The 20,490-nt window shown below is 45.9% G+C and overlaps 1 protein-coding gene across 1 annotated transcript in view; it reads right to left on the minus strand.

The window, feature by feature from the left end:
- MEGF11 (multiple EGF like domains 11) overlaps window positions 1-20,490 on the minus strand; it is a 253,547-nt gene that overhangs the window by 76,745 nt on the left and 156,312 nt on the right. Inside the window, exons 7-10 of the mRNA XM_066196632.1 lie at window positions 17,340-17,586; window positions 15,252-15,372; window positions 10,100-10,236; window positions 4,676-4,888 (exon numbers count right to left, since the gene is read on the minus strand). Coding sequence (XP_066052729.1) covers window positions 4,676-4,888; window positions 10,100-10,236; window positions 15,252-15,372; window positions 17,340-17,586 — 718 coding nt within the window. The remainder of the gene's footprint in view (window positions 1-4,675; window positions 4,889-10,099; window positions 10,237-15,251; window positions 15,373-17,339; window positions 17,587-20,490) is intronic.

A 20,490-nucleotide genomic window follows, 5' to 3' on the forward strand; every position in this document is an offset into this window, starting at 1 on the left:
GTGTGGATGTGTGTGTGTGTGTGTGTTAGGAAGGTTTCTCTTCTGCTGGCATTTTGTACAACCACATTCTAATCAAACGATGTCCCTAGATATAGAACAGAGCCAGGAAATTCATCTATCACCCATCCAAACATCCATGCATCCAGACTGCCCAGTGAATTAAATGCTGTTTGGACTGAAGCTGAAATTTTTGAGGCAGAATAAAGCTTGAATAGGAAATACAGCTAGAAATTTTAATAAATATCAGTAGAATTCCTCCCCTCCTGTTCTGAGCGCCCCCTCCCAGGCCATGCTGTCCATGTAACATTTTGCCAACAGGGGTCCCAGTGCACGTGAGGCATTTCTCCAGCCCTCCAACAAACTGAAATTAATGAACACAAACAATTCCTCTGCAGACGGATCACTGAAGGATGGGTGAGAGAATGGGAGAGTTCCAAAAGGATCCCAAAGGCAAACCCACCAATATCTGTTTTCCAGCTCTTGCTGGGAGCAGCAAGGGAACCTCACACTCTTCAAAGTGTTTGGCAGTATTATCCTTTGTAGTTTGCATCTTAACAACTTTTATTTCTTCAACTCTCCTGCATCACAGGAAGAAGCAGAGTAGAAACCAGGAGTGAACACAGGGAGCCAAGTGTTGCTGTGGCTCCAGGCCAAGCAGAGGTGGAACAGAGCTGTCCACACACATCAGGGCTGACAAGGAAAGGATTCCAGGGCTCCTGCTGCTGCACAATCCCTGGCTTTGAAGCCACATAGACAGCAAGGAAAGATTTTTATTAAAAATTTTTAAAAATTTTATTAGCTGAACTGAAAAGCGTTAAAACATTTTTGACCCTTAAATTTTTTAAGCATCTAATTTTGAGGAAATCTGAGGAAACCAGGTAAATTTCACAAGGCAAATTAGAAGTGTTTTCAACAGCACAGCCTGTTCCAAATTCTGAATTTGTTCTCCACACATCTTTCAGCCAAAGCAACACCTTTCCAGTGAATTTCCCGATTTTCTGTTTATACAGCAGCACCAGTCATCTCATTTTCGTTAGCAGCAGCCTAATCCTTGTTTTACAGTATTTTCTGTTGTATGGTGTCCACACTACATCCAGTCTCCCTTACTAAAATGCCTCTTGCTTTGAAGCAGTGGCCACAGCGAAAGCTGCGGGGCTGCTCCTTCAGTCCGGCGCATCACTGACTGAGAACAAGGCAGAACCTCATGGAAGCTCCACGGGGTTTGGTCCTCCCCCACTTGCTGGTGCTGAGGCAGGAACTGGAGCTCCTGGAGACGATCTGCCCATCCCATTTGACTTTGTCCCAGTGGCTTCCTTCCCTCTCACACCTCCGAGCTGGGAAACACATCACCCACAGGGCACATGGCTCCCCAGGCTGACTCCACACCAGTGCTCAGGAGGGGTGGGTGGCCAGGACTATTCCAACAGTGCATCTCCCTCCCTGCCTGACAGAAGGACAAGCCGGGATTATTCCCTTCCAGCCCTTGTAGGCTGTCTCAACATGGACTTTTTGCAGAGGGGAGTTTTTTACAGGTGTAGCCTTTCCTGTGGAAGGACAGTCCAAGTCACCACCACATTCTAAATCACCTAATTGGGGGGTTGTTCAAAGTCCTCTACAAAGTGCCTTTCGGTGTGCTTTGAAGCAGAAATTATTGGATGGTGTCCTTCAGTCATTACCATGCTGGAGGTTAGACTAGATGATCACTCTGATCTCTTCAGACATTAAAATAGATAGATCTATGAAAATGGAAAAGCTGATTGTGTATTTCCTACTGTTCCCCCTCAGCTACTCCTCAAAGCCCTCAGAACTTTCCATCCCAGTCAACTCTCCAATAACCGGATCAAAGGAGACAAATCCAGGAGTTTCTTTCACCTTCTACAGATGTTTAATGATTATCCTCCACGCTTGGGGATCACTACAAGTAGCCAACAGCTTAAACTGCTCCTGGGGAAAATGGATGGCTGTGGGTAAATGAGTCACTTTGGAAGAGCCCGGTTTCAATACAGACAAACACTCAGGGAGGAATGGGAAGAGGTGGGTGGGAAGAGAAGTGCACTGTATGGGACTGGTTAAACAATCAGCACAAAGATTTGTTCAGAATATGGAGTGCCTTTGGAAAAGGTCATTTTCCATCAGCTCTGACGCTCCTTGGCTCAGCAATTAACAGCACTCTGCAGAGCTGGTGGAAAAGTGGAGAGCTGAAATCCCATGGATGAATGAAAGAACATTTACTGATCTACAGCTTGCTGATATCTCTTTGTTCCATAACAGCAGCGATAAGATGTAGGAAAAAGGGAGATTTTATCAACAGAGAGACCAGACTCATTTATTAAGGAACCAGAGATACCATCTCAGCAGAGGATGCTGCAAGGGACGCTGACGGAGCAGTGTTGGGAGGGAAGGAATGAAATGTTCCCATCAGACAGCAGCCAGGCACAGGCAGGGTGTGTAGAAATGACCACATGCCCAGAAAAGAGCTGGGAGAGGATTCAATCCTCCCCTTTCTGAGCTCTCTCAAACCGCTCTGAGACCTTTCCTCACAGCTGGAAGGTGCAAGCCTGTTCTTTTAGGAAAGATCCTTTGGCAAACTCTCAGAGCACCTCACAGGTAGTTCTGAGTAACACAGGGTGAATTCTTTCACCCTCCAACCCACAGTCCCGTCTCACCTAAAAGACTCTTAATGAATTGAGCACATAGCTGAGAAACTACAGCCAAGCTCAGCCTTGCCTGTGACCTGCAGTCCTTCCACTCTGTTTCTACCTTGATGGAAACAAACAGGTTTCTGCAGGCTCAGGAGGGGTGAAGACACAAGTGTCAGCTGCTGACCACGAGCATATTCTCACCCTCCTGTACACCCAGAGAACGGTTTACACCGAGGAGCAATTCAGCCTGGATTTATCACAGGTGCTGCAGTGATGTGACACTGGAGGAATTTATCCCTCAGCTCTCTCTGCAGTAATTCCTGAGGCATCCCCCATCCTCAGCACAACACAGCATTAACCTTTTGTGTATAATGTGCAGCTCATGCCTCGGGGATGGTATTTTTGCAGTGATTTCATGATACACAACATAATCAGAAGCGATGGGAGACTCTTGTACAGAGCTCCCTGGGAGCCTCAAACCCTTTGGATCCTGGCTGTCAAACCCAGTTGTGCAGGAGCTCTCTCGCTGCACAGGAGTTGTATCACCACAATTACAAGTTTTTAAATAATCCATTGTGAGCTCTGACTTTCAGTTAAGCAAAGCCTCACCACTCGCAGCTGAATTCACAGGGAAAATCACCTGTTTATTTCCAAGACTGAGACAAATAGGGTCTATCTCAAGTGCACAGACAGATTTGCCTGAAGTGTTTGTGTGTGTGTGTCTGTGTGTCTGTGTGCACACAAATGAGGTGCCATTTCTTGCATGCATAATTGAGTGTGTTTATATTTTAGCAGCAGCAAGATGGCAAGGTGGGTTTGTCGGCATCAGCAGGACAGTCAGGTCCCCACCTGTCTGCTTCCAAATTGAAGAATGTCTGCATCAAGGGCATTTTTTACCTGGGCATCCATTATCTCCACCTCCCCCTGAAGCCTACACAACCCTAAATTGGCTCTGCCTGCTGAACAGGAATGGGCAGAAAAAGGAGGGAATGCAGTGGGAGCTGAGGGGCTCAGCACTGTGCAGGTGAGGAAATGTGGCTCCAGAACATCAGACAGCTCTGGCCAGGGGGGTTTGCCTGTCCAGGCTCCCTTTACTGCAAGACAGGGAGCGAGGATTCTCCAAACAGCAATTCCAGCAGTCAGTGAACGAGGCAATGAGTTACTTAAGGTAACAAAGAGGATAATAGGGAAGAGTCTTAAATTCTTCCTTTTAAACGTTTGGAAAACTTATTCAAGCCTGCAATGGGAAAGTAAATTCAAAGTGCTCAAGTCTGTTTGTGGCTCTGTCTCATAGTCAAGAGAACCTCAAGAATCAGATCTTTAAAAAGCAAAAAAGGGAATAAAACATCAAACCCTGACCTTTTAAGTGAGGCTCATTCCATTGTAGGTATAATTCCCTGATATTTATTTTCCTGAATATTTTCCTCGTACACAAAGAGAATGAAGAGCAAAAACAGGCTCACATGAGGAGTCTATTTTGACAATGTCAGCCGTGTTACAGTTCCACACACTGACTCAGGGATATTGATTTGTCTATTTATACATCTGCCTCAAGTGTTTCCAACAAGGTAATTTGCCACGAGACATCAGCTGAAGCAAATTAGGTTTCATGTTGAAAGTCCCCTTGCTGTCTATAGATCTAACAAGCAAACCCATGTCATAAAAAAGGGGGAAAGTGAAGGATTTGAGTAAATGTGTATCTATTTTTTAAACTTCAGTGGGTTATTACCCACACACACGAGCATCATCTGGTGGTTCTTATGCCTAGAAGATTCACAGGATAAAGTTGCATGTCAGGCTGTGCCAGATGTTTCCAGAACTGCTAACAGATCCATGCCTAGTATGTGGCTGGACTGAGGCTTATGGTTCCAAACCTGAGGTCATTTAAATCAAAATTTGGCAAACCAGAGAAACTCTCAGTGTTTGTACTTAAAACTACAGAGAGAAGGACGATAGGTGTAGTTAACTGAATTTTTTTCCCTATGCTTTGCTTGGAGCAGTCCCTGCACTAGAATATTACGTGCTGTACGTACCTGAGGGTGTTGGTAATGTTGCAAGGGCATCTCTTGTTGCATTTGAGGCCATAAAAACCTTCAGGACACATCCTGTCCTGGCAGTGGATGCCTTTGAAGCCAGGGTCACAGATGCAGGCTCCGTTGACGTGGTAGCACTTGGCCCCGTTCTGGCAGTCACAGGTCTGGGCGCACTGGAAGCCGTAGGTGCCGATGGGACACTCCTCCTGACACCTGCCAGGGGATGGGGACAGGGGACACAGTCACAGCCACAGCCTCAGCAGGACATTGCTTTTACTCTTTGTCCACGGATTCAAAACCAACCAGAGCAATCACTGCTCATTTATTGCAGTAACGCACTGAACCGATGGCATATCACAGGAGTGATGGGGTATCTTGAGCATGCAAATTGCTGCTAAGAGAAACTGCATTCATCCATGCCCAATTATATCCTGCTAAATTTGCATTAGTTCGTATTACCTTCATTCACAAAATGCATTCTTCTTTCCTGGACCTTGACAATTGTGCTCATCAATCGTAAGGAACTGATAGGCAATAAAATATTTTATTATAAAACCCCCTCACCTGTTTGACTTCTCTTCATCACAGGAGGACTGTGAACCTCTCTTGAAAGCATTTGGCCCTCTCAGTGACGAGGAGGGTTAAAAGGGAAAGTGTGTTTAGCAATACTGAGCAAAATGTTCTCCAGCGATGTTTTAGGTCCACTTGCCCTCTGTGCTGTCATTGCAGCAGTTTTACAGCAACAAGGAGAAAAGAAACCCCTCTTTGTGTTTTGCGTCTGTTCTGAGTAACTAAAAGCTTAAAAGTGTGTTTCTTCTCCTGCTCTAGGGTAGCTCAGTAGTATAAAATCACAATAAAAATCATTTTCATGCTCCTTAGTGGAGAATCTTCTTAAAAATTGCCAACATTTTTAATATTTGATGCACATAAAATTGGAACCTGCAAACACTTTACACAGATTGTTTTAAATTGCACCTTCCATGCACTGTTAAAAATATCTCCCTACTTGGATATGTTCTGAGATCTGCCAAAAAGTCTGTTTCCTTGTCCTACACAACCAATTTAAGAGTTCAGATTATTTCCTACTTGGAAAAGCTCAGCTAAGGTCCTGAAGAAAGCAACTGATTCTGTGCTTGACATAATTCAGTGGTTTCAAAATTCTGCAATGAGTCAGAACCACAGTTTACATGATCCACCGTGAAATACTGATAGGCCTTTTCAGTTAATAAAAACAGAAAAAGGAGCCCAGAAAAGCCCAATTCCCTTATCACATGGATGCCAGGCACTGGAAATTGCCTATCAGCATTAATTTAAGCCTGAGCATTGATTAAAGTGTATACTGTAAACTCAGTGGATGGAGGCAATTGTTAAACGTCTTTCTGCAGGTCATTTCACAGCTGGCAGGTGAGTGTTAATATAATGATCAGTAATAAAAGATTAATGTGTGATGCAAGCCAGGCAAAACTGCAATGAACACAGGCAGTATATAAGAAGGGCATTACTTTTGCAGCTTCAGATTATCACGTTTTACTAAAAATAAACGAGCACAGCAAAGGGCCTGGCTGGTAATTTAATTCCAGCAGGCACCAACACAGTTGCTGGTTGCAAATCCGAGTTGAGGAGTTCATCCCAGACCCAAAGTGAGAGGAGTTTGGGACAAAGAGGGAAAGAGTCTGGAGAGGCAGCAGAGAGAGAGAGAGAGAGAGAGTGTGTGCCCTGCTGCTCTCAGGGGGTTCAGCTGTAAAGGAAAGAGGCAGCAGAGAATGGGAACAGTGGGGCTGGAACACTCCCAGCAAATGAAAAGCAAGGAGGAACAATGAAGCTCCTCATGTCCCCACTGCTGCACAGACCCGGAGTGAGCAGGAGAGCTCCGAGCTCCACGGGGTGAATTCTTAGTCAATAGTGCACTGTATCATTCTATATTTATAGAAGATGAAGCATTACCTAGCAGGGAGAAAAGCATCTGGAAATGAAATATTGACGACCTAATCCATTTACATAATTAGCCTTTTTCTACTAACAATTTAACCAACTTATTTATTTGGAGATCAAGCAGCTCCCACTAATGAATTTTATACAAAGAATACTAATAATGACTCCTCTGGAACATGAGAATAATCACAGCAGGAATTAGCTTTCTACTTAAACATCTTTCCTTTGCAACATATCAATCTAATGTGTCCATAGCACCATTAACAACCAAATACATTGTTCAATTAAATTACAAAATGAGCTGCTAAGCCCTAGTTATGTTTCTTGTTTAATTTACATTGCTTTCTGCCTGTCTGGGGAGATTCGTATTATAATATCCACTGAACTTTAATATGTACCATAATTATTTGGGTTGGGATAGGATAATATGGCTGTCACCTGTAGAATTAATGGAAGCAATTTCACAAAATATTAAACAGAAGACAGCCTGCTTAACAGATGAACTTAGTACACGCTCCTACATTTTCCCCCACAATTTTCTTTTTTTAAGGAATAATGCTGCAAAGTGTTTTAGGCTGTCCTCTTTGTTTTGAAACAGTGATCACGTTCATGTAGCACAGACAAATATGAAAAGCCATCCAAAATGCACTAACCTGGAGATAAGAGATACAAGTACAAACACAGCAACAGGAGAGTAAATCTGCCCATATAGTTCTAATAAATGTGAGATTTATTCCGTTAAGATTCAATCTGTCGATTTAAGGGCAATATGGAAAACCAAACGAAACCAGCATGTTCACTTTTCCCTGAATTCTGAAACACTCCATTCTCAGCTTCTAACTGTGCCTCTGCTATTATTCCTTTCCAGTTTGTAAAACACACATTTCCATGACAGATCCAGTCATTTCAGTGAGCACAAAGCATCCTGCAGTTATTAACAGCGCTGCCAATTTCCTAGAGATTTAGTGCAGTGCCACTCTTGGAAAACAGGTAGGGAACAAAAGTGTGGCAATTACACTCACACAGACCTTTATGACCATTTCATCTCCACAGATATTTATCTAACTCCGTGTTATTATCTCGTGCACACGATGATGAACTGTAGCATTATATAGTACTTATTGACAATTTTAAGATGATGGTAGGTAAAATGTATTTATGTCTTTATTGCTGTTATTCACAGCATCTGTCATTATTAAGAAGATTTTTTTTTTCAATGCCTTGTAAAATGTTAAAGCAAGCAGTGTTTTGTTGTGCAGCAGATTCTCCTTTTTGCTGTGACACCGCAACAGCTGCAGGAGATGCAGAGGGTAAAACACCCTGAGCTAAACTGGAGCTGTCCCATTGTCCCTGTGGTGTGAGCACAAAACCAAGGAAAGCCATTCACACTCTTTAAAAACCTCGTCCCTCGCTGAAATCAGTGAGTCTCCAGGCAGGCGAGGGCAGGTGTGTGCTCAGAACAAACCAGTACAAACCAGTACAAGCCAGTACAGCCGGTCCAAACCAGTACAGCCGGTCCAAACCAGTACAGCCAGTCCAAACCAGTCCAAACCAGTACAGCCAGTCCAAACCAGTGCTGCCCAGCAAAAGCAGCAGAACTGCAGCAGGACAAAACAGGCCTAAGGTTTCCCTTCTCTTATGGAAGGGGGATTAAAGGCTGAGAGATGAACAGGTTTTAACTTTCCAGGAACCCATTGGAAAGGTGGGAATTTCTAGGCTAATCCCGTTTTACCCTGCTGCAGCAGAGCTTTCCCAGCCGCCTGTTTACCTTTTCGATCCTGTTCTCATTCATCCTTTCGCACACCTCCATTTCTGCTCTCCTGCCTCTCCCCTCCGTGTCTTTTTTTCCCTGCTCTGGGATGGGGAAGCTGAGCCATTCCTGAGGGTTTTGCTTGGATGCAGGTCCAGAATGTGACCTTCCCTCGCTTCTTTTCCACTTCTCCCGAGTGATTCTGCCTTATTTTTCACCTTCTCCCTTCCCAAATTACGCCTCTCTTTGGAGTCCAAATCTCTCTCCCTTTTCTCCACGAGCCCACCCTCCCTTGGCTCAAGGACAATGTGAGCTGTGAGCTCCTGTCATGTCTTCCCTGAGTTGCCTTCTCCAGCTCCACTCCAAGGGCAATGAGCAGTAAAATCCTCTTCCTATCTCCTTTCCTCATCCCCAACAGGGATGCAAGGCTGGGAGCTGCCAACAGCTCCAACACTTGATTGGATTGATTCATCTACAGCCAGGAATCCATCAGGGTGTGCAAGAGCCAAACGAGGAGAGCAAGAGAGGCTCTGTCAGCCTTCCCCAGCATGGCCAGCACTGGGAGCAGCTCGGGGTTCAATGTGGTCACCACTACAAAGGCCCAGGCTGCACAGTCGCCTCCTTTAGTGCAAAAGTCTCCACAGAGGGAGAAAGAGAAACGGGAATTATATGGTACCACGTGTTTGGAAACAGTCTCCAGATGGAGAATGGAGAAGAGAGGCACACTTCAGTCTTCTCCACTAAATTACTTGGAAATAATTAGTTCTTCTTCCATATTCAACCCCATGCAAATCCTGACATAAACTCCAGAGCCCCCTCCAAATATAACTGTCCATAAAATGGAAACAGGGAAGCTCCACATGTAACTGGAAGGAGCAGCCTCCGGACCCTCCCACTGGGCTGAGGTTTGGATGTTTGTGCTACAACGACCTGCTGATTATTCAGAGAAGGCAGAGATGAGAAATTCTGACGAGCTTCGTTGCATAAAAATATAATTGTAGCATATGTCAGTATAGAGCTAATGAAAAAGGGAACACAGAGGAGAAAGTGCTTCAGCACAACATCCACCGGTGAGCTGTGCATCTCTGCTAAACCCCGGTGCCACAGGCCCTGTGCAAAGTGCTCCTGGGAGCTGCTTTAACCGCACTTCCCAACCTTTGGTGGCCAGGATTAGCTGGAGGCTCAGGCAGCACGTGCTGCAATCCCTCATTGACTTTGCCGTGCAGTCATTTTGCTGAATCCGTGACACCTTGGTAAAACAATATTATCATCTGCTCTGATCGATTCATGGGTGAAGGCTCTCGTTTATAAATTTTGAGGATTTATCACCTTTTTCTGGTGGCTGAGATGGATCAGTGCAACAGCAGCACAGAGGAATGAAGGAGACATTAAACTGCTGCATTGCTTACTCTTGAGGATATTAATTTGTATAAAGATAGTTCATTTACATATCTTGTAAACATGTAATGCTCTCTATTAAATTTATCACTGTAAATATCTAAATTAAATTTAATCCATTAAATTTTAAAAGTTATATTAAAAACCCCTGTAAATGGAGAGCATTGCCAATAAAAAGTAATAACATTGCCACATTTATATTGCTTGAAGTGCTTCAGAAGGATGAACCTAATTGGAGCAATAGAAACATAACACCATTTTTCAGGGAGGAAGATTGTCCTAGAAGGGATATAAATATTGGCAGTCTGTGGTTCGAATGAAAGGCTTTGGGGGTTGATTTTTACCTGTCTCCTATGTAGCCAGCTGTACACAGGCATTTTCCTGTCACAGGGTCACAGTGTCCTCCGTTGTGGCAGGGACAGTCCTGGCTGCAGTTAATTCCAAAGGTTCCAGGAGGACATGGCTGTGCACACACCAGCCCCTGGTGAGGTTGCAGAAAGAGCAATATTTCAGTCAACATTCATAATGCAATAAATTTCTCTATGCAGCTTGGGGTTTTATTGTCCTTCTTGCTAAAACTAGATGCAAGTGTAGCAGCAATATTTTATCTGCATAAGATGTGCTAAAGACAGTCTGAAAACTCTACTACCACAGTAAATGCCTGCCTGGCCTGACTCCAGAAGGGATTTTTCTCACCACTGCACGCTCATGGACAATTCTCTTCCTTGGATCTCCCCCTCAAACTGCAGCTGGGCTTGCACTGCCCCTTGGACGGCCACATGAAGATGTGGGAGAAGTTAAAGGCAACCAGAGAAGTCTACAAAGCTGCTCCTGAACAGCTGCTGGCCACAGGCTGCACCGAGAGGGTTTAGAAGGGAGGGATGGTTGGAAAGGCTGCACTGGGAGGGTGTAGCTGTGCTGGGTTTGATGGTCTGTGATGATTTCTCCTCTTCAGTCAGTCTCCTGCCCTTCACAGCCTGCGCTCTGCTCCCTCTGCTCTCTCCAGCCCCACATCCACCTCTCAAAGCAGCACAGAATGGATCTGCCAGAGCTTTGGGGAAGCCACGGAGGGGCAGGATGGGACTGAGGATTAGGACAGCTGCAGAAAGCCCCCAGGGATGGCACAGAAGCCACGGGAGTCCCCACATCAGCACTGCAGCAGCCTTCTGGCCAGAAGAAGGAATTTTGCAGAGGAATATCTGCCTAATCTCTAAACAGAGACAGGACACAGCATCCAGCATCCTCCCAGCTCCTTATCCCCAACCTTGGAGCCTCATCTCAGTCCCTGATCTGCCTCAACTCCACATCTCATTTTGTGCTCCCAGCCCTCTGCTTTCCTGCCTCTTTATCCCAGTCTATTCCAAATCCCTGTCGCAGCCTCCCTTTTAATCCTCTCCTCCATCCAGACCCAAACACTCATCCCTGAGATGTTTCCTCCTTCCCCAGCCCTGGGAGTGAAGCAAAGTCAGACTGGCCCTGCTGTGTCCCCTGGCACTGCTCCCAGGTAAAGCAGCTCCCAGGTGATCCCAGCTCCAGCTGTTCTGCCCCAAGGCAGGGAACGCTCACCCTTGTTGTGTGATCCTGCCTTTGGAGAATTTACCTGCCAGGCACAGGTGGTTTCCCCCCAGGTATCCCATAACGTCCCTGCCAAGTATCAAGGCCTCACAAGGATTTCCCCAGATTTTCTTAGAAGTTGTGTGAATGTTTTTGTCCCTGTGAGCAAATATAAAGCCTGAGGCTGGCATCCAGCTGAGGAACTTCAGCCAAAACAAGTCTGGCAGTGCTGGGATCTGAAGTTGTGGTCCTATAATGGGAAATGTTTGGCATCTGCAGCAAGTGGTGCTGCTGCCAGTGCCACCACAGTGCCCAGTGTGAGACAGAAACTGTGTCTGGCCACAGGATTATTTGGGTTTAATTTCTCTGTTTCCCTAACCAAGCCCCGGGGGACTCTGGGTTTTGAACAAAGCACGTATCAGACACAACTTATTCAAAATCTAAACCAGGAATAAAATGGCTGCTTTCACTCCTCGGGGCTTGGGAAGTTTAGCTGTATCCACAGCCCCGAAGTGAAGAGGCTGCTCTTCAATGTCACCATAAAACAGACACTTTGAGCCTTTCCCAACCAGAGCTATGTGCCTCCTTGGCTGTAAAACAGACAGGTTGGCCTCAGTTCAAGAACTTTCAGATTACAGTGTTAAAAACTGGTGTCTCTGGACTTGAGTAATACACAACACTATATATCTGAAAACCTAAGTGTCCATTTATCTTGGTAATAAATACTTTCTCCCTTCATGTCTCAAAAGGAACAGGATTTCTATCAACAAATGATGAGAAAGCAATACTCTGGGATGCATCCCCCCCGGAGCCAAGAGAATCTTTAGCTGTACTTTTTGCATTAATATGTACTAAGGGAATTCAAAACATCCCTCTCTAGAGGATCAAATGTCAGACCAACATTTCCTGCTGCTTATACATCTAATCAGCAAAGTTCACCCCATCAGCACCTTTTTTAAGGCCCTGATCTCATCAGGTTCTGCCTTTGACATTGTTTGCTGTAGTTTGTAGGACAGAAAAGATTTTTTTTTTTCCTGCTCCATTTTCTCAGACACCCCCACGTTTAAAATCCATAACAGAAAGAAAAACAGACAAAAATACAAATGATGCTTCCCAATGCCCAGAATCAATAAGAGAGGAGCGATGAGCAGAATGTGCTGTATTTCCACAGCACCACGATGCCTTGGGAAGGGGGTCTGGGGCCAACCAGGGGGTGTTGCCAGTGACAAATGTTCTGTCACATCAGGAAATATTGCTGCTTTCCTGAGCACAGAGATCCAGTCCTTCAAAAAGGCCTTCTGAGAAGCGTTGTAAATGCTAAATTAACTTCTCTCCCCACTTCCTGAGAGCGCTTGGAGAATTTAATATTGCAAATGAGAAAGATGTATAGAATTAAACCTGTAAATTGTTAATGAGGCCCTAAAGCAGCCACCCACTAAACTCCACAGCCACAAAGGCACAGAAGTGGAAAAAGCCCAACATTGTGGGATGCTGGAAGCCACGTTCTGTTGACTGTTCAACAATAGAGGCTGTTGGCCACCATCCTCCTGGTGAAGAGCCCATGGGGCAGGAAAATCCCACAGGACACCGTCCATGGAACTCGTGCTGCTGGGAGATTCGGCACTGGTGGGAGGAAAGAAATTACAAGTCATAAAAGAACCAGGCTCTGAAGATGGCAGATCCAAGGAAGAACCTCAGAACCCCAGAACTTCCTCCTTTAAAAGTCACTGCCTCCCCTTTGCCATCGCACCAAACCCTGAGGGAGCTGAGCTCCTGTTAATAAGCCAGCCTAGGAAAGGATAAAAGTGGCAGCTCATCCAGCAGCAATAAAGTCCAAACGGATTTGCACTTGTATAAATCTAGGGAGAATTCTCCCCTTCCAAAATATGGTATATTCAATATATATGAGCAGTCTCAAGCCTGAGAATCAGCAAGTAAAATTCCTGGTGTCACAGGAACCCGTGGTGTGAAATAAAATGAATGCTGTCTAGCAATCCCATCTCGCCTGCTCGTTTACAGCCCCCTCATGTCTCACTTCCCAAACCATTCCAACCACCAAGAGTTAAAAATATAGCATGAAAACACACTTTTTATCCCTCTCTGTACACTGAATTACCAGCTTTTCATTAAAACCCTGGAGAGACCCTTTATACTTAAAATCTCAACATTTACAAGCTGAGTGCTTTTACTTATAATTTCAGTTTCTTTCTGCAGAATACTTGATCTCTCTCTTCAATTTTCAGTTCTGCTTGTTTCAAACATCAATTGTTAACTCTAGGGTTCCTCCAGGGACAGAGCAGCCAACAACACAGTTTTCAGAAAAGTCTCTCTGGGCTCCTAAAAATGCATAAAAGAAACTCCAGGCTGTAAGACATTGGGCAGGACTGGGCCAGAATACAACCACGGCTGCTGTGCAGTGCTCTCGTTCTTCTTAGGGTCTGTGCTGCACCCTAAAAGACATCTAAAAATTCCTGTTCTAGTTTGATATTCTTATTTGTTTAGTCACGTTTTAACTTTGAAAAAGAAGAGAAAACTCCTGATAAAATACAAGTAAGGAAGAGTACAGCAAAACAACTCAGATCCTGAGAAATCTTGGCATGCAGGAGGAGAGATGAAAAAAAGTAATATTTTTTATGTGAATCACTTTATTGATCACTTCTTAAGGGGAAGTGCCAGGATGGACTGATAGGCCCTCAAAAAATACATGAATTGCTTTCCTAATGCTCCAGCACTCAGGGAAAGAACCTTTCCTTTGCCACCACTGATTGCCAGCTGAGGGCAAGGGGCCACACTCATACTGCTGACAAGTTTTGCCTTTGTCATTTGAAATGGAATAACCCCATCACCGCCCTTGCTGTGATGGGTGGCGGTAGGGAGATTCCAGCTCCCCAGTTAGAGATATTTTCCACCAAAACTTATGGACAGCAACGTTCTGCCACGTTGCTGATGTACAGCAGCATCTCATAGTTGGTACTTTGGAACTCAAAGCAGTTGATGTACAAATGCAAAGGAACATAAACCTGCCTCTCAACTTCTGTATGTTTAAACAGGTTGAGGGTCCCCATCAGAAGTCAGAGTTGTGTGATGATCTGCACGGCCTTCCACGTGAAAATAAAAATTCAAAGTACTTGCATGCTTTAAAATCCAGCAACTTTGCCAAGAGACTAATTGTCAGATACAGGAAAAACGCCAGGAAGTTTAGTACAGCTAAATGGGATGAAGGCCTGGGAGACTTGGCACGCCCCAAGAGAGTTCATTATTACATTATTGATAAAGTCGAGGACTTTGAAAATGCTCGGCCTTGCTTTCCTGACACAAAGGATTAAAGGTTAGGGCAGTTGTCTCTCTGCAGCGCAAGCCCTGACAGAAGCAAATCTCTGGCAATCAATGGCAGTGGTGCCTGAGCAAGGCGCAGACACTGAGCTGGCCCCTGTGCCCTGGGTTCAGCTCTGAGCCACAATTCCCCCTGGCTTCTCCCTCTGCCCTGAGGGGGAACAGGACACTTGGTGCTTCTGACAGTGCTGAGCTGGGCTTTGAGCTTTCTGTCCAGTGTGAGGGCACTGTCTGAGGCTGCAGGGAATATTCCAGGTACCTGGAGCTGTCAAAGAACTCTCGTGTCTTGTGGCATGCCGTTGTTTTTAAACTGTGATGGCACCTACCAGTCAGACAATCACAGAACAACCGAGGCTGGAACAGCCCTCCAAGACGATCAAGTCCAACCATTCCCCCTGCAGTGCCAAGCCCACCAGCAACCCCTGTCCCCAGGTGCCACTCCCACAGGATTTTGGAACACTTCCAGGGAAGGCGGCAGGTCCCAAACCGCGCGGGTGCTGCGCACAGCCAGCAAACGTGGTCCCAGCTTGGGGATCGTTGGAGCCTGGCTGAGACAGTGAACACTGAACGTCCAGTTGCAAGGCCTGGGTGAGGATGAGCAGTACCCACCATCCATCCAGCAGGACAGGAGCACTCCCCAGTGATGTGGTGACAAACTCCCCCGTTCTGGCAGGGGCAGCGCAGCTCGCACTGGGCTCCGTGGCTGCCGGGGGGACACAGCTCCTCACAGCTTTGGGGAGAGAGAACAACACAAAACAAAGAGATTGGTTTAAAGAACTCACAGGAAACAGCAAACGAGGAAAACCCACGACACGGGTCATCATGGGAGTCCTCATGCAAATGATGAACCCTCAGTAAGGCTCAGCTGGCACTGCCAATTAGCTGAGATTCCTTTTATTTCTGCTGGGGTTGTTTGTGTGCCATGGTTGTTTATGTGCCAGCCCTGTGAGGCTGATGCATGTGTGTAACCTTTTTGCATGTACCAAATCCCACCCATCTCAACAGGACAACCCATAACCATTAAAATAGCCCAGGAAAATACGAGTTGCAGGATGAAGCCTTCAATGTGAATTATATGACATGGCAATAAAAGAAGCTGCAAACAGAATAAAGGGACGGGATTAAAACGCTGGAAATTTCTCCAGTCACTACTGAATGTTAACATTTGCGGTGTATAATGGACTGGCAAGGGCTCAACATCATTTAAAGGCTATTTAAGCTCATTGAGTCTCTCTCAGTAGTCGTGGGGGGCAATGTGAGGGTAATCCCTGCAAAACCCAACGTCTCCTACATCTGCACACCAGAGCTTTCAGCATGGAGGTTCTGAAACCACAGGATGTTTAACACCCCTTAACTGACTGTCCTGTGATGAGGATGTTCCTACGGCATCAGGGGCTGGCCCTGCTGAGAACTGACACGCTGAAGTCAAGGGGAGCACTCCCCAGAGTAGGCAGAGTCCTTAGCTGTGAGTGCTTCCACGACTGAGGTCACAAGTCTAGGAGGAAATCAGGTACTAAATAAAATATTCACAAGGCCTATCACTTATTTATGAGGGTTAACTCTGTCCTTATTTTTTAGCTTCCCCTTCATGCAGGTCAACAAATAATGATAGACTGCAAAAGTATTAACTCACCTACAATAGATCTGCAACCAAATTCCGTGACTAAATTCTCCTTTCCCCTTAAATAATTCTGAAAAAACATAATTACTTCTGAAACTACTGAAAGATCTCTAATGAGAACTGATGTTACACTGTGGGCAATTTTAAACAAGAAACTATTGCTTGCTGTCCTAAAATTAATATGCAGATTTTGTGAATCCTACTGGTAAACTTTCCGTGTGGTGGATGGGGATTTAGCTACATGATTCTCGTTAAAGTTAATAGGAGTCACACGGCTAAATCCCTGCTCCCTGTGCTTAAAATTTACCCCCCAGATACTAAGCTGATATAGTTAACACCAATGCTTTCTCAGTTAGATTGAAAGTCAAATAAATTGGGGATGGAAAAGTCCCATTTGATGCTGCACTGGACTGCTAATGAGGAGAGAGTCCAACTGCTTATCAAAACTCCACCGTAATTTGGATTGTATTCACATTCTGAAATGAGGAACAGGTAGAGTTGTTGCACAAGTTGGAAAATATAAATTATTTTTAAGCTTATTTGAGCACTATATTTTATTTAAATGGCATAGAATCACAGAACTCCAGAATGGTTTGGATTGGAAAAGACATTGAAGCCAGATCCAACTCCCCGCTGTGGGCAGGGACATTTTCCATTATCCCAGAGCGCTTCAAACCCTGTCCAACCTGGCTTTGGACACTTCCAGGCATCCGCGGGCAGTCACAGCTTCTCTGGGCACCCTGTGCCAGGGCCTCAGCATCCTCACAGGGAACAATTCCTTCCCAATATCCCATCCATCGCTGCCCTCTGGCAGTTCAAAGCCATCCCCGTTGTTCTGTCACTACACACCCCCGTCCTAAGTCCCTCCGCTGCTCCCTCGAAGGCTCCCTTCAGGGACACAGGTGTAACCAGCAGCAAGAACAGAGGTTCTCTTCACTCATTCTCTCTGAAACCCCTTTCCCTGATTTCTACAGAGGCCGGAGTACAACACGGTGTAAATTCACCCAGTTCCTCATCGCGTTAACCGCGGCCGAACCCAGTCAAGGGGGAGCCCAGCGCGCTCCCGCCGCACTTACAACACGCCGGTGTATCCGGGCGCGCAGTGGCACTCGCCGGTCTGGTGGTCGCAGGTGGCCCCGTGGTGGCACTGGCACTGGAAGTGGCAGCCCTTGCCGTAGGTGCCCGGCTCGCAGAGCTCCTCGCAGCGCCAGCCGCGGAAGCCGTCGGCGCACACGCAGGCGCCCGTGATGGGGTTGCAGAGCGCTTCGTTCTGGCACTGGCACCGGTTGCTGCAGTGGGGTCCCCAGTGCTCGCTGTCACAGCCTGCGGACACACACGGAGTTACCCAGGCGGGGACGCGGGGCTGCCTCCCCCCAGAGCTTTCCAAAGGAGCTCCCTCCCGTTCCCAGACTGCCCTCCCCGACCCGGGGTTAACATCAGCCCGCACCCCACCCCAGTTCAGCATCCACTGCCCCGACCCAGTTTCAGCATCTTCCCACCCCAGACCCAGCTTCAACATCTTCCCACCCCAGACCCAGCTTCAGCATCTGCCCCTCAACCCAGGTTCAACATCTTCCCCCCAGACCAAGGCTCAGCATTTTCCCACCCCAGACCCAGGTTCAGCATCTTCCCCCCAGACGCAGGTTCAGCATCTATCCCTCAACTCAGCTTTAGGGTGCCAGGACACAATGGCACCACTGTTAGACCTAAAGTTGAGGACTTGTTTAACACCTTATTGGATCAGGCCCGAAATCTTTTAATATCCTGTTTCTTTAGTGCTTTTAGATTGCTGGAAGGAATGAATTTATAGTGGAATTAGATGCAGAGGGTCACATCCTGCCTGCCGTGCACTTAATGGCAGGTGGTGTTGCCAAACAAATCCTGTCGATTTAATAATGTCATCAAATATTGTTTCTTTGTTATGTTCCCATAAGATAACATACAAGATAATCTAAAGAAAGCTTTCTCCTTAGTGTTGTTTGTTTCCAGACTTATTTATTTATTTACTTTTGTTGTCTGGACTAAATAGATGGGAGGAAAGAAAATAACACTGGAGACAGGACCTCCTGAGGCTGCCCAGGCTCAGGGATGAAGGTATGGAGTGAATATATCAAGTAATTCCTGTGCTAATAAGAGCAACACAGAAGGACCTCAAACCCTGTGGCCACTGATGGAGAGGAGGTTCCCTAAGGAATGTATTAAGGCACAGGGAGAACCGTTCACGTGACAATCCTGCCTGATCCCTTCTCTTCTGAAGACCACGTGGAGGATGGGAGATGGAAATCAGCCTTACAGGAGCAGTTTATCCTGATTTGCTATCGAAACAGCACCAGTACAACACCTCTCTGAGCTGCATGAACTGAACAGAGCTCAAGCAAACACCTGAGGTCAAGGTTTCCTCGGCAAAAAGTCAGCAGGAGAACAAAAGATTTCTTCAGCAGCCCTACCCTCCACTTAGCAGCCTTTCACCATAGCTGTGGCACGGATGAAGAAAATCCCCATCCTCTTCAGAACAGGCTGTTGGGAAGGGCACAGTCACTGCTCCCTTTCCAGGTACAGCAGGCTGTGCCCAGAGCTGGTTTCAACTCCACCACCAACCCTCCTGCCAGTGGTGTAAATCCCACTGCCAGGCAGGAGGGAAGAGTGAAACCCCAGCAACGGGGCTGTCCTCACAAACTCTTTATTTGCGAACTTGGAAACTAATCCCAGGTGACACACGCTGCTTCTCAGCCCTGGATCTGTTGCCAGGATTAGCGAGGTAAACGTAAAGCTCACTTAAGCCTGGTGCTTTTGTCCTAGGAATTTCATGGCCCTCTCCCTCTACAGCACTTGGCTATAAACCCACACTGGAAAACTGCCTCTATCCATAATTTTGGCAATATTTTTATTTATTATCCTTCATTTTGAGAAAGAGGATACTCATTGATCACTGTGAGGATATTCAGCCGAAAAAAGAAGACAGCTCTTAGTTAATTTGCACTGCTGATTACCAGTTTACAAATTTGTGTTTCTTGAGCAAGTGTTAAAAGCCGAAATAAACCCCCAGAAGAAATTCCGAGGTCTCCAAAAGATCTGCAGGGTGTTAGAGGATTCAGGTGCAGAGGTTTTGTGTCCTGCAGGGAGCAGAGCACACACGATCCCACCCGTGCCTCACCCAGATCGTTTATTGCTTTGCCTCACTTCCCCCACAGCTGTAAACAGGGATGATAGTTCCTCTCCAACACCACTGGGAGCCAAGCAAACAAAATCTTACTCTTTATAAGACTTAAATTATTACTGAGAATCTGTGGGAAGAGATGATCTATCTTTATTTCACACAGACACTTGCTAAGGCTGTGTGAGCCTTCTGGGGCAGGGAGCAAAGCTGCTGGAGTTCCCCAGCAATTTCCATTCCAGAAACACTGATTTGTTTTCTGCACAACTTGAACACCAAGGGATGCCGTTCTGCACCTCCATAAAGGGCACAAAGCTGAAGCACACAAGCACAGCTGATGTCCCTCAGCACAGGAAAGTGCAGTTCAGGGATCAAACTGCACCTTGTGTGCTCTGGGGATTGATTCCTGCCTTCCCACACCTCACATCAGAGCCCTAACTGCAGACTGTGGCTGGTTTGGAGTTAATACAGCTCCAGTTGCAATTAATTTCCCTAATATGAATAAATAACACTCATTAGAAGAGACGATTCTATCCTTGGTTTTTCACGTCTCAGGTGGGTGCTCCAAGTATCTGATTTGTCTGCTGGGTTAGTGTTTTTCACTTTGAAAGAAAGTGAAGGGAAAAGAAAACCATTTGTAGGAAGGGAAAACCATTTCCCATCATTAGTTCAAGCATCTTATTTCAACTGTACAGTGAATACTTATTTACAATCCGTATTTGGTCACAGGGTTCCTTCCCTCCTGTGGCAAATTTCACCCCACAATCTCACCAAAGGGAATTGAGTGAAATTCGTTAGCAATGTGTCAGGGTCAAATTTGGATAATGAAAGCTCATCCTCACCTGATTTTACACTGCAGTAACCTCACATGAAAATAAGATCTTTGCTGCTCAAAGTTTAGCAGCTCCTGTTGGTTTTCTTTTCCCCTTTCCTCTAAGTCCCATACTGCAGTGACTCCAATGACTGCGGAGTCATTTCATTGGAATATGATGTGATCTTTATATAATGATATAATCATAACCCTGAGATCTGCACTGTGGGCACTTCTGTACCTTTACCAAGGTAGATACAGG

The sequence above is a fragment of the Chamaea fasciata genome, unplaced genomic scaffold, assembly GCF_029207755.1.
Source record: "Chamaea fasciata isolate MVZ Bird 193981 ecotype frontalis unplaced genomic scaffold, bChaFas1.0.hap1 SCAF_14, whole genome shotgun sequence".
Taxonomy (NCBI): Eukaryota; Metazoa; Chordata; class Aves; order Passeriformes; family Sylviidae; genus Chamaea; species Chamaea fasciata.